The following is a 12275-nucleotide window of genomic DNA, read 5'->3' as shown; positions in this document are numbered from 1 at the left end:
ATATCTGAACAATCAGTTGTATGGGAGCTATAGGTTATAGTGACCCGATCTTTGTAATTTTCACTGTAAGTATTCTGTTGATAATGGGTGCAAGTACGGCAAAAAACAGCGCGAAATTTCATGTTCCTGGCTGCATAAATGGAGAAGTTATAACGAAAAATCTCATATCTGAACAATCAGTTGTATGGGAGCTGTATGTTATAGTGGTCCGATTCTTCCGGTTCCGACAAATGATTAATACATTATAAAAATACACCCACCTACCAAATTTTATCCGGATATCTCGAAAACTGAGAGACTAGATTGCATACAAACAGACGGACAGATGGACATGGCTAAATCGACTCAGCTCGACGTTCTGATCATATAAGTATACATTTTAATGGGTCTATCTCTTTTTATTCTGGTACTTACAAACATCGGACCATTTCATGCTCACGAAAGGTATAAAAATTAATTTTGGGCGGGACGAAGTTCGCCGGGTAAGCTAGTTTAACATAACGGTTGATAAGATAATTGCGACAATTTATTGAGAGCGACATAAATTACCCCAATAACTAAATGTTTAAAGTTTTTTTTATTTCTTTAAATTTAAATAGTACATACGGATCTGTAGAGAACATAGAGATCCGTGTGTGTATAAAGTAAAACCGTATTATAAATTATTTGGTACTGAAGAGGTACAAATGCGCTCATGAACAGAAAAAAGAAAGTCGCAGAACGAGCAGACGCACAAAATTCAGAGTGCTGCGGAAATATAAAAATAAGATTTGTAAAATATTTAATTTAAAATTAAGAAAGAGATTTTAATAACGCAATGAGCAAAGAGAAACGGATTTACGAATGCAATGTTAAAAAATTGCATCGACATCGTAAGTTATCTACTTCTGCAGTCCTATTGCGCTGTGGATTTAATAGAAACAAAATTGAAAGATCCAGGGTATGCACAAGTCATGGCAATGAATTTTATTAGGGGTCTTCATCTAAAGTGATAAAGGGATAAATTGCTTAAATTTCTCGTTTATACGCATTCCTTTTTGAACGCACCTTGGTAAATAATTGCACAAACTTGTTTATTATTTATCTTATATGGCTTGTTACGTTTCATTATTACCTCGTCCATTGTGTGTAGCACAACCCACCTTCCTATTTTTTTACCATGTCAAAACGTATATTGTAGAAGGAGGTGAAACATCACATGTACACAAAGTTTCCATCAGATTTTTCACCTGCCCTTAACCCCACGTCTCCATTTTCAACTAAATGTGTCTTAACGTCTGTTATATTTCTGTTTTAACTTTGTCCCGTTTTCGCATGTGGGCAAATAAATAACTGCTACCAAACTGCTGTGAAATTATAAGTGAAACAAAACAAACAGAACGGATAATAAATTGAACCAAATCTCTATCAGGATCATGTCATTTTTGTTGAATTTTCGTGCAAAATTTTTATGCGGATCCCGATTATTGCCCATCCAGAGTTGCGAAAGAGTTGCATTGGCTTCAGTTTATCAAGTTTATTCAGTGAAATCGCAGGAGAAATTTATCAGAAATATGTAAACGAGTTTTCATACAAAATTTGACAGTTAATTTATAAGGTCTACACAATTATAAGTTTATACATAAATGCATTTATAAGGTTTGATGAATTACCTTAATATATTTTTGGCCGTATAAAGTTACGACATACACCGTTGTGAATGCCCCAATAGCAATTTTTTTCTCCGGCGTTAATTCGAATTTACCCATAGTGCTTGAGGCGCAGTGGTTAAAACAGAATCAAGCTTTTAATCAAATACCCCGCTCTAGTTTGTTGCCTTTCCTGTAGATGTCGCCCTGAATGGCATGCAATCAAGGCAATTCGCCTTGCATGCAACTCTGCACATAATCTTTTCGCTTGTTTTGCTGTCAAAAAATTGGCGAATTCATTTAATTCGCTTTGTAGAAAACGTGCGAACTTTTGCGGTACTCGGCCTTTATCGTCTTGCTTGATTAAATATTTTATTTTACTTATTTACGCAATTTCAATGGCCCCAACTGAAGCGGCAGAAGTCGCAGAAGAAACTTGTGCTCCAGAGACCGGTACTCAAAAGAAGGCCCCGAATGGAACACCGCTTGGAAACTTCGCATCAGTAGAGGAATTCGCGAAGGTGATTTTCACAAAAGATTGAAAAATTAAATATATTCTTAACACAATTTATTAATTTTTATTTAGAATGGCTTAGTTGAGATAGTGGAGGCAACAAAAGCTGCGAACTCTTTTCCACAGGGTGCTGCTCGCGATTTGTACAGCGCTTATCCCACCTTTGGGCGGATTGTGGATGAGCAGTCAGACCGTATACTAGGATTGATATCGAATGTTTTAAAATGGCAAAATGTAAAGGGCAATATACAGCGGTGAGTAATTTTACCTTTATATTTTTGATTTGCATATTTATACTTATTTATTAACACTTTTAAAATTAGCCGTCAACAAGATGAGCAGTTCGAAATGCTTTTGGAGTGTAACGATGCTATTATGGAGCGTTTGAACTCAAATTTGGATGAATTGGCAGGAATTAAGAAAAATCCACAAACGATTGTTGTGGAATCGCATTTAAATGTAGCATCTGGTAAACCTGCTTCTGGGTCTGGCGCTGGTAGTTGGAATTTAAAGAAAAATGAAACATCTCCCGTAGCAGCACGCTTGATTACCGCAAAAAATATTGCGCGACCGCAATTGAAATTTAAAGTTGCCGTGGACAACAGTGCACTGACACCTTTCATTCCCAGAATAAAGGATAAACCAAATTCATTAAAACCCTTGGCAGTGCTACCAGAATATGATGAACATGGAAATATTATCAGGTAAGTGACAATAAACGCAGTTTTATGCAGATACATATAGGCACTTATTTGTTTGTAGTTACTTACATCCGTATGAATTTGAGCTAATGAAATTGCAAATACCCGCATCTCAGTTGAAGCCCTCCAACCCTGTAATGCCTGCAAAAATGGACGAAACTGAGCTCTTATATGTAGACACAATTCCCAAATTGAATACAGCCGTAGAAGAGTTACGTCAGCACCGTGAAATAGCCATTGATGTGGAACACCACTCGTATCGTACCTTTCAGGGATTCAGTTGCCTTGTGCAAATCTCAACACGTGAAAAAGATTATCTATTTGACGCTTTAGAGTTGCGTGATGAAATGCACATACTCAATATTGTGTTGACGGATCCAAAAATAGTTAAGATATTTCATGGCGCTGATATGGACATTGAGTGGCTACAGCGAGATCTTTCATTGTACGTAGTGAACATGTTCGACACACATCAAGGAGCAAAGGCACTAAATTATGCCCGTTTATCCTTATCATACTTACTCAAACATTATTGTGACATTGAGGTTGATAAAACATTTCAATTAGCCGATTGGCGCATTCGCCCACTACCAAACGAGTTGGTATCGTATGCCCGCCAAGACACACACTATCTTATTTATATTTTCGACCGTATAACCAATGATTTGCTCGAAGCCGGAAGTCGGCAAACAAATTTGCTACTTAACATTTACCAACGCAGCACCGAAATTTGCAAGAAACGCTATGTTAAGCCACATGTGACAGCCGATTCGCACATGGATATTTATCGAAAGTCGAAACGTATTTTCGACAATCGCCAACTTTATGCATTGCGTGAAGTATTTCAATGGCGTGATTCAGTTGCTCGACAAGAAGATGAGAGCTATGGTTATGTCTTACCTAATCACATGATTTTGCAAATTTCCGAAAGTTTGCCCCGTGAAATGCAGGGTATACTTGCGTGCTGCAATCCCATACCGCCTTTGGTTCGGCAAAATCTACACGTGCTGCATCAAATAGTGCTGCGGGCGAGGGAACAGCCACTGGTAAAAGTAAGTAGCAGGATTTTTGTTTTCGTCTGTTTTATCTATACATACTTCTCAATTGCAGCCCGTGTTTGAGACAGAAACGATACATCGCGTTGTAAGCACTAATACCAAGGATTACAACAGCAAGTTGTATTGTCCACACGACCTTTCCCATAACGAAGAGTTTCGCGATGATCTACCAACGTTGCTTAGTTTCCGCAACAACCCCATACTGCCGTCGCCTGCTGAGGTTAACGTAAGATTGGCAAAACCTGTTCTAAGCATTTATGAAACACCGGAGCCCTCAGATGAAGTAAGCTTATATGTGCGTAACTACTTGTATTGCAATATTTCTGAAACTATTTTTTAAATTTTCAGGATGAAGATCAGAGAAAACAAAAACAACTGTATAGTAATATTAAGTTTGTTAGTCCGTATCAGCGCTATTTGGCCGTGTTACCGTTGGTCGAGAAAGAAAAGGCAGAAGAAGCTGCACGCATTGAGGCTGAGAACAAAAAACGTCAGCTATGCCCGGCTGCAAATCCACTACTCGCCAAAACGGAGGTAAGGAACTTATTGCACCAGTGTTTGGTGGTTATTTTGCTAAAAGATTTTTGTCCTATTAGATGGAAATTAAAGTAGAATCTGCTGATGATGAGTACAGTTTGCCAATAAAAGAAATACTAAAACGTACACATGAGGAAGCAATTGCGAAAAAGAGTAAGGCGATGGATCCAGAGGAGCCCAAGGCAAAACGCTTCAAAACTGTAACGCCTATCGATGATAAACTGAAGTTTGTTAATTTGCCACCCACTAAAAGAGAATTACAAGCTAATAAACATGCGGCAAACAACACAGAAATCAGCACTGCCGATACAAAAACAAAACAGTCTGCTGCCTCAAACACTGCTAATGAATCTAGCAACTCTGTGCATACAATTAGTGATGACTCGGATAGTGCACCCGAAGAGATGCCATCTACGTCGCAAGCCCATACACAGCAAAGAGTTCCGCATCCACAGATTGGCAAAAAGAAATTTAAGAATAAAAATATGAAAAACCGACAAAAAAGTAATCAATCTTCTAATAAGCCCATAGACGTCGTTAAAAGTTTTGACTACAAAAATGTAGACTTTAAAAAATTTCAAGGAGGAGCACAACGTGCTAAGGGTATGGAATTAAAACCACAGTTTCATGGAAAAGTAAGTTGTGTTTTATGACTACAATGTTTTTAGCTATTATTTAATACTTGCTTTCATTTTCAGAGCAATTCAAATAAGGCAAATAACAAAAAGTTTAATAAATTATTTACATTCAGCAATGTGAGAGGTAAAAAGTAGCCATCTGACTATTAGGACTGCGTAGCACTTTCCCCTAGTTAACTATCTGCGCTAGAATTCTTGGACGTTAAACGATTTGTGAAATTTCTTTTATAATTTACAATATTTTTTATTATATTTTATAAAACTATACTAGAGTGCAGTGTGAAAATATTTGCTTTGCGGTAAAATACAATATTTCCTTACAGTTAAATATCTACAGTTCTATGCATCTACACAAAAAATAGGTTCTGAATTTTGTATTTAACACATATGTACATAAATTACTATTATTTTTTCCATTTTCATTAATTTAAGTTTAATTATAGCTGTTTAAACATTTTTTCACCTTCTCTGTCCATACAATATTCGACGACTGCATAAACCACTAAAAGTCTGCGTTCCACGCCACGTTTATGCTTATCTGTAATCAGCGGAAAGAGCGCATCATGCTTGGAAAGACGATCAATGAGCTCAGTGAGCACGCCACCGGAAAATACTTGCAGTCGATCCCACGTTGATTTCCGAATTCTATTAAAATTCAATTATTAAATGCAGTGATTTACATACATGAGGGAAAAAAGTGTACTTACAGACAGCACTGATACAGTGGTGCTAAAATATCCAGGTGGTCTTTGTTTGGATTTCCAAACGCTTTACCATTGTCTATGAGCACTAAACGTTCTTCCCGCGTCTCGTAGTGATGGCGATCGCCATTTTGTATTAGATAATCAAATATTGCCGCATCGATAAGGTCTAATAACCGAATAGTTTCCATTTTGTCCTTCAGTGATCTGATTTTATCAAGATTATATTATGTGTTTATTAAAAAAAAAACACATTAAATACACTTTATTTCTTTCCGCTTTCCACTTACTTGCAATAGGTCATGTCATCTTCCCAAGGTGCGCGTTTATCGTCTTTGTACGTTCGCTGCCATGGCGATCGACGCTTGGACAATGAGCCCGGTATAATATATATTAGCACGCCCTCTATGTTATTATTCTCATCGCCGCACACCGTTTCCTCTTCATTGCAATAGTGACATTTTCCAAAAAGACAATAATGTTCGGTACCATTTTCCCCTTCTGTGATTGTCATTGAATTTTTAAGTTCGTTATCACCCTTGTCATATAGATCTGTCTTCAAATTAACCACTCTTCCTACAACTATGGGTGTCCACCTCAAGTCCAATACAGCGCCCAAGTAAAAGGCATACACTTCCGCTGTATGCCGATCTTTTCCAGCATATACGGGGCCATCGATTACTGCATCACGTTCATACCACTGCGGTTTAAAGATAATTTTTTGCTTATTAGCTAAACGCACGAGCAATTTCAGTTGTGTGCCTCTCGCCAAATTAGTGACTTTAGTGAAGGGTTCGAGGCGCAATGTCTGCAATAGTTGAGCCATAGATGTGTCGTAGAGTGGATAGATTTCATTTTCTTGTGGCCACTTAATAAGACATAAATGAGATAATTAAAAAATTATGTGAATTTTAATGTTAATATATATGTATGTATGTGTGTATGTATATATACCCAGTTCGCAATATCCCAGAGGACAGATGCATTTTCATATGGGGCCGGTTTATAGTTTTTCNTGAGATAATTAAAAAATTATGTGAATTTTAATGTTAATATATATGTATGTGTGTATGTATATATACCCAGTTCGCAATATCCCAGAGGACAGATGCATTTTCATATGGGGCCGGTTTATAGTTTTTTAATAATTTATTTCGATACATAAAAAGTCGTGGATTCCGATTCAAATATGCTGGATGCAGTTCGCGTATCTTTTGGCGTATCATATTCTCCAAAGCGCGTGTGCTGCTTACATGTGGAACTTCTTCTGCGTTTAAATAGTACATGAAGTAGAAATTGGCGCCAGCAACTAGACACACGAGACTCACCAGAGCGACAACTATGCCAACAGTGCGTTTGTTTGCAGCCATTGTAACGTTTATGTTATTGGTGGAGAGTTAAAAGTGGTGGGTGTCTTTTAATCTGTCAGAAAATAATTGAAAACCATACGTCACTTATTTTAGCAAAAAGTTACACTGGATCACAAATTTTAGTTTGGTTTTTCTTCTCCAAGCGCCACAATCCAGTTTCTAAGTAGAATTGCTCGGTGATTCCGAAAATCGAGTTAATTTTTTTTTTCTATGGATACGTTTTTGAGTTATTTGCAATTTACCGTTATTCAGCTTAAAACGAAAAATGGTTCCACTTAATCGCGTATATCTTACGAACCAATATATCAATCTTTAAAATGAGATACGTCAAATCAATGCTAATAAAATTCTCCATAAACTATATATATATACTTCACTTTCTGATAGGACAGATAGTTACCGACAAATTAAGTAATCATTCCAGTTTTGTTTTTAATTTTTTAATAAAAACATGAAAAAAATCAAACTTTAACAGAACTAAAAGTTAAGAAATAGCAGGTCAATATAAGGTCCAGTGCCGGATTTTTGCATTTGTGCTAAAGCAGGTGTACGTGGCGTATGAGTAACTTTCTTTCCTGCTAATTGTTCATACAAAAAATCGGAGTGAATTTTCATTTGACCACTCATTACTTCTTTATGTATCTATTGCTTTTCTTCCTTAGTAACTTGTTTTTTTTTTTTTTTTGTAACAGAACAGGCTTTGGCACAAACGCAAAAATTTGTCGCAGAACCAGTTATTTTTTAAATTTTTCTTCTGTTAAAGTTTGATTATTACTAATTTTTTTACTAAAAAATTGAAAAGTGTAATGATTAATTAATTTGTAAGAAAATATCAGTCCTATCGTAAAGTGATGTATAAATGTTTTATATTTATGGAGAATTTTATTAGCTTTGATTTGACGTATCTCATTTTAAGATTGTTAAATTGGTTCGTAGGATATACATACGTGATTAAGTGAAATTAATTTTTGGTTTAAACTGAATAACGGCAAATTGCAAGTATCTCGACAACGTATCTATGGAAAAAAATAACTCGATTTTCGGAATCAGCGAGCAATACTACATAGAAATTGGATAGTGTCATCCACTGAACATTTTTGCTGTAAACCAGTGCTGGTAGTGATCCATTAAATGTTACTTATATATGTGACCAATAATTATTAAATACTCGCCTTTCATCAAAATATCCCGAATAGCGATTCTCTTTAAACGCCTTTTCTTATTCCTCTCGCATTTATTTAAAAATGTATTTAAGTGGCTGGCCGGAGTTCAAAATTATAGGTATGAGAAAAGACAAACTCATAGCGGAAGCAAACAAAAATTTCTACAACAAATTGCAAATCTGTGGCCCCCTAAGTCTTCTTGTCTATGAATTTTCGTTTACAATATTAACATTTGTTTATATTGTCTACGCGCCATCACCACTGAAAGCGTCACAAGACGCGATGTTTGCCGGCAGCTGCTGATAGTTGGCTCTCTACGTCGTTGTCTTGATTTTGTCCTTTAGTCGCTTTCTGCCGATGACAAACTCATCAAAGTTTAGCTAATAATAAAGGCAACAACAAAGTGATTTTTTAGACTTTTTCGACCCTTAAAATAATTTCTCGCTTTTTCACGATTTCGCTTGTTTGCTGCGTTTTGTTGGCGTATGCAGAGGTGAAGTGTTAAACGTTTCAAAAAACTTATTTTTAATTTAAATTTTAACTCGGTGACGTGCCTTTATATGATTCTATTATGCTCATATGCATTGGCAAATATACGTGGCGTAGTGATTGGCGAGCAGATTGTATTGTTCCTTTGTTGTTGAATTCTGCCTTGGGGTGGTGACCAATTTTTTGCCATATGCTGGGGAATATTTATAAGCATAAGCGATTTAACATAATGAGTTAGTTTGGTGCTGGTATGTGACGTAGAATGATTGAAACAATTTTAGATTCCCTATATTTTTGTCATTAGGTTTGCCTTTAAGCGCATTTTTTATTTGCACGCATTTATCAAACACATTGTATTTAAATAATCATCCACGTTCATAAATTCTCATACACATTCACTGACGAGGAATTTAGCTCGGATACAAACTGTATGTAAAAAAATTATGTAAGAGCATTTTTAAGTTAATAAATTAGTTGGCACAAAAAATTTTCACAAACTTCTAATTAGTTAACACACGAGCACACTGGTCCTCCAGCGCCTTTTATTGCGTTTTAAATTGTGCTGTATACAGAATTAAAACTTCACTCTAAATAGTTCTACAAATGCCCGTACATATTTTACTAGTTATGCGTATTGGTATATCCAATAAAGGTCAATCTTTCAAAAAGCCTTTTATAATAAAAAAAAACAATAAAACGATATACTACGTACATATTTTACGTACCGCTGAGAACATCTAAATGCGTTAACGTGTGGCACACTTCTGTGCGGCCCAACTAATTTTAAAGCGTGCTTGGTGCGCTCTATTGCCCATAGAAGATATTTTCTGGTGAGCGTCGCATTGCATGGGACCTACTTGCCGTTGTCTGCGTCGACGTTTTCGTTTTGTTTTGATTTTGAAATAACTCATTAATTATGGCACTTGACTTCAATTAAATTAAATTCTATTGTAACAAAATTTGCCGAATGTTAGCTTGGTAGCTGGCAAGACAAAACATTAATGCGTATGCAACAGCTGCCACGGACGCAGCGACAGCAAACATTTCCTCTAATGCAAAGACAATTAGTAATTGGCAAAAGACAGCAGAGCCTACTGTCGGGTAAGTTGTCGCTGCTCACAGCCAACAAGCGATGTCGTGCCCGAATGCGACCCCTTCAGATGCTTCTAGCCCCACATGCTTTTCTGCAGTAGTTCTGTAAAAATTACATTAAAAATCACAAATAGAACGTGTTTTCATACATTTGGCCATATGTATGTATGTACGTATTATCAAAACTTTTGTTTATATTTCAATTTATGACGTATACAACACCTGCCTTTAGGACAATTCAACCAAGGTGCTCGGCGCTGTGACGGTGACGCTTGCAATATCGCGTATGCTGACAAGAGGAGCGGCGTGCATCCGGAGAGACTCGAGCGCGCCAAAAAACATTCCCTTCTTAATAATTTCAACACTAGCCACTCGGCAAGAGCATTCGAATGCAAATGCTATGTAAATATTACTTAGTTTTCTAAAAATAAATTGTTTATAGGTGTTTTGTTAGTCGTTTGTGTATAATTTGATCAAAATAAAATTAATAAACTCTTCCCGCAAATCAGCTGTGTTTTATTTTGATTTAAAATTTTTGGGCGCTGCCAGACTGGCTAATATTATTTTTTCATTTGAGCGCTAGTCTTGTACGTGCAGATTGTTTCATAGAAATTGTTCGTTCGCTTGCTTTAAGAGTGTTCGGTATACAAAAAACGTGTACAAGTTGCACGTACCAAAAATACAAGATCACGCAAGAACGCGACGATTTATTTGTAACTGGTTTTGAGAAAAAAATCGGGGAAGCGGTTCATCAGCTGAGCATTTGTTTACATCACAAGCACCGGGGAAACTTTCCATTATGGCCGTTCGTTAAAGGTGCGGTGGGCGAAGGTGGGGTGGGCGTGGCACCGCCAACCGATCTTTTTGGAGAGGGCATGAACCGCCATTGACAAAAATGCAACCCCCGGGCACCTAGGCCTCCTATGGTTCCCTACGGACCCCTTAGAAAAATGGCCAAAAATCGCAATTTTTACTTGCGTCCACAGTATTTTTGCGTAGAATTCCTTTCTGCGTAGGCGGCCTTTGGCCGCGCTCAGGGATTATTACCCTCACTACGTAGAGTTCTCCTTTCTGTGTGATCTAACTGGGGCTACCGCCCCAGTGATGTAACCTTGGGAAAGGATGAGGTAACTAGAGTTCCCTCTTTGTGTGGTAAACCTGGGGCTGCCGCCCCAGTGATGTCTGTTTTGGTCGCTGGGTGTTTTATAAAAATGTCTTGTATGTATATAAAAATGTGTATATAAAAATGTATTGTGCAAATGAATATTTAACATTTTTCAAGCGAATAAACGCAAATGAAAATTGTGATTTTTGGCAATTTTTCTAAAGAATCCCTAGAGAACCATAGTTGACCTAGGTGGTCGGGGGTTGCATTTTTGTCAATGGCGGTTTATTCCCTCTCCAAAAAGGTGGGTAAAAGGCAGGGATGCCGTTGGATCTAAATAGATCCAATTGGATACATTTTTAGACGAATTTTTTGCGGGATATCTACTTATTTTTTCCGGTCAGTATAATAGTGGATACTTTTTTAAATAGGCCAAAATTTTATATTTCCTATAAAGCTTTTTCGTTCAAAAATCGATTTTCATTAAAGATGGTAGAAAGCATTACGTTTTCTAAACGTATAAAGAATCGCTACTTAAGCGTGAAATTAAAGCATTTTATTTTTTGTGAACGAAGCAATGAACATATGAAGAGATCTCACCAAAATAGGTATAAGCGCAATTGCTTTAATTAGCTTAAAAGGATGCTTTAAGCAAGATCTTAATATACACACATATCGTCGTTTAAAGTACAAAACCTCAACAAAATGCAAAACCGCGTATCAAGATAATGCAAAACCGCGTATGTGACGTTGCATAAATTATTTTCTAGAGAGCAAAAACACTTATATTTCAAAATGGTTCTCTTTTTTATAAAGCAATTGCATTTCTGGCTAGTATATTTCAGGGCGAAGCCAAGAGCTTGTGTGAGCAAATCCAATTTTTGGCAGCAAATGTCAGTTACGCGGTTTTGCAGAATGACGATACGCGGTTTTGTACTTTAAACGACGATATATGTAAAGTAAATTATACTCTTTCTGTAGTAATCTCTTTCATATCACATATTTTCATTTGTTAATTTAAAAAGAAAGAAGATTTCAATGTAGTTTAAAAAACTAAATTTGATTTATTTAAGGAAACTTTTATGAATTTTACTGAAAGAACTTTAAATACACTCAAAAAAATTTTGTTTATTTGCGCATATTGAGAGAGGTAACCAGTTTCCTTTTTTAATGTACGAAAATGTGCAAGCCGTGTAATAAAATTAATCATTGCCTGTTTACTTTTACACATAAAATGTTTAAAATAAAGTAATGTTTATTATTAGTAGGAAATGTATTT

The 12275-nt window shown here is 36.4% G+C and overlaps 3 protein-coding genes across 7 annotated transcripts in view; 1 reads left to right on the top strand and 2 right to left on the bottom strand.

Moving 5' to 3' along the window:
- Positions 1–1305, bottom strand: part of LOC108370839 (gamma-interferon-inducible lysosomal thiol reductase-like) — an 18225-nt gene extending 16920 nt beyond the window's left edge. Inside the window, exon 1 of the mRNA XM_017626250.1 lies at positions 1115–1305. Coding sequence (XP_017481739.1) covers positions 1115–1123 — 9 coding nt within the window. The 5' untranslated portion in view covers positions 1124–1305. The remainder of the gene's footprint in view (positions 1–1114) is intronic.
- Positions 1306–1913: 608 nt separating this feature from the next.
- Rrp6 (exosome component Rrp6) lies at positions 1914–5404 on the top strand. The gene is made up of 8 exons (XM_017626251.1): positions 1914–2149; positions 2215–2396; positions 2466–2846; positions 2905–3895; positions 3954–4184; positions 4250–4435; positions 4498–5073; positions 5137–5404. Exons 1-8 carry the CDS (start codon positions 2027–2029, stop codon positions 5209–5211), a joined length of 2745 nt encoding a protein of 914 aa, XP_017481740.1. The 5' UTR covers positions 1914–2026; the 3' UTR covers positions 5212–5404.
- A 94-nt stretch (positions 5405–5498) lies between these two features.
- On the bottom strand, positions 5499–10416 carry LOC108370841 (glycosaminoglycan xylosylkinase homolog). Of its 5 annotated transcripts, none has more exons than XM_017626253.1 (8): positions 10114–10416; positions 9525–9994; positions 8320–9469; positions 6921–7199; positions 6732–6792; positions 6068–6645; positions 5784–5984; positions 5499–5721 (listed from the first exon to the last, which is right to left on the bottom strand). In XM_017626253.1, exons 4-8 carry the CDS (start codon positions 7145–7147, stop codon positions 5514–5516), a joined length of 1275 nt encoding a protein of 424 aa, XP_017481742.1. In that variant the 5' UTR covers positions 7148–7199; positions 8320–9469; positions 9525–9994; positions 10114–10416; the 3' UTR covers positions 5499–5513. The 5 variants fall into 5 exon arrangements, with proteins under 5 accessions (XP_017481742.1, XP_017481741.1, XP_017481743.1 ...); XM_017626252.1 differs by having other exon boundaries at positions 8320–8992; XM_017626254.1 differs by lacking the exon at positions 6732–6792 and having other exon boundaries at positions 6860–7199; positions 8320–8992.
- Positions 10417–12275: the final 1859 nt, after the last annotated feature.

The sequence above is a fragment of the Rhagoletis zephyria genome, unplaced genomic scaffold, assembly GCF_001687245.7.
Source record: "Rhagoletis zephyria isolate East Lansing unplaced genomic scaffold, Rhagoletis_zephyria_1.1 Rzeph_scaffold_04513, whole genome shotgun sequence".
NCBI classification, from domain to species: domain Eukaryota; kingdom Metazoa; phylum Arthropoda; class Insecta; order Diptera; family Tephritidae; genus Rhagoletis; species Rhagoletis zephyria.
This window is presented reverse-complemented; position numbering and strand designations above follow the sequence as displayed.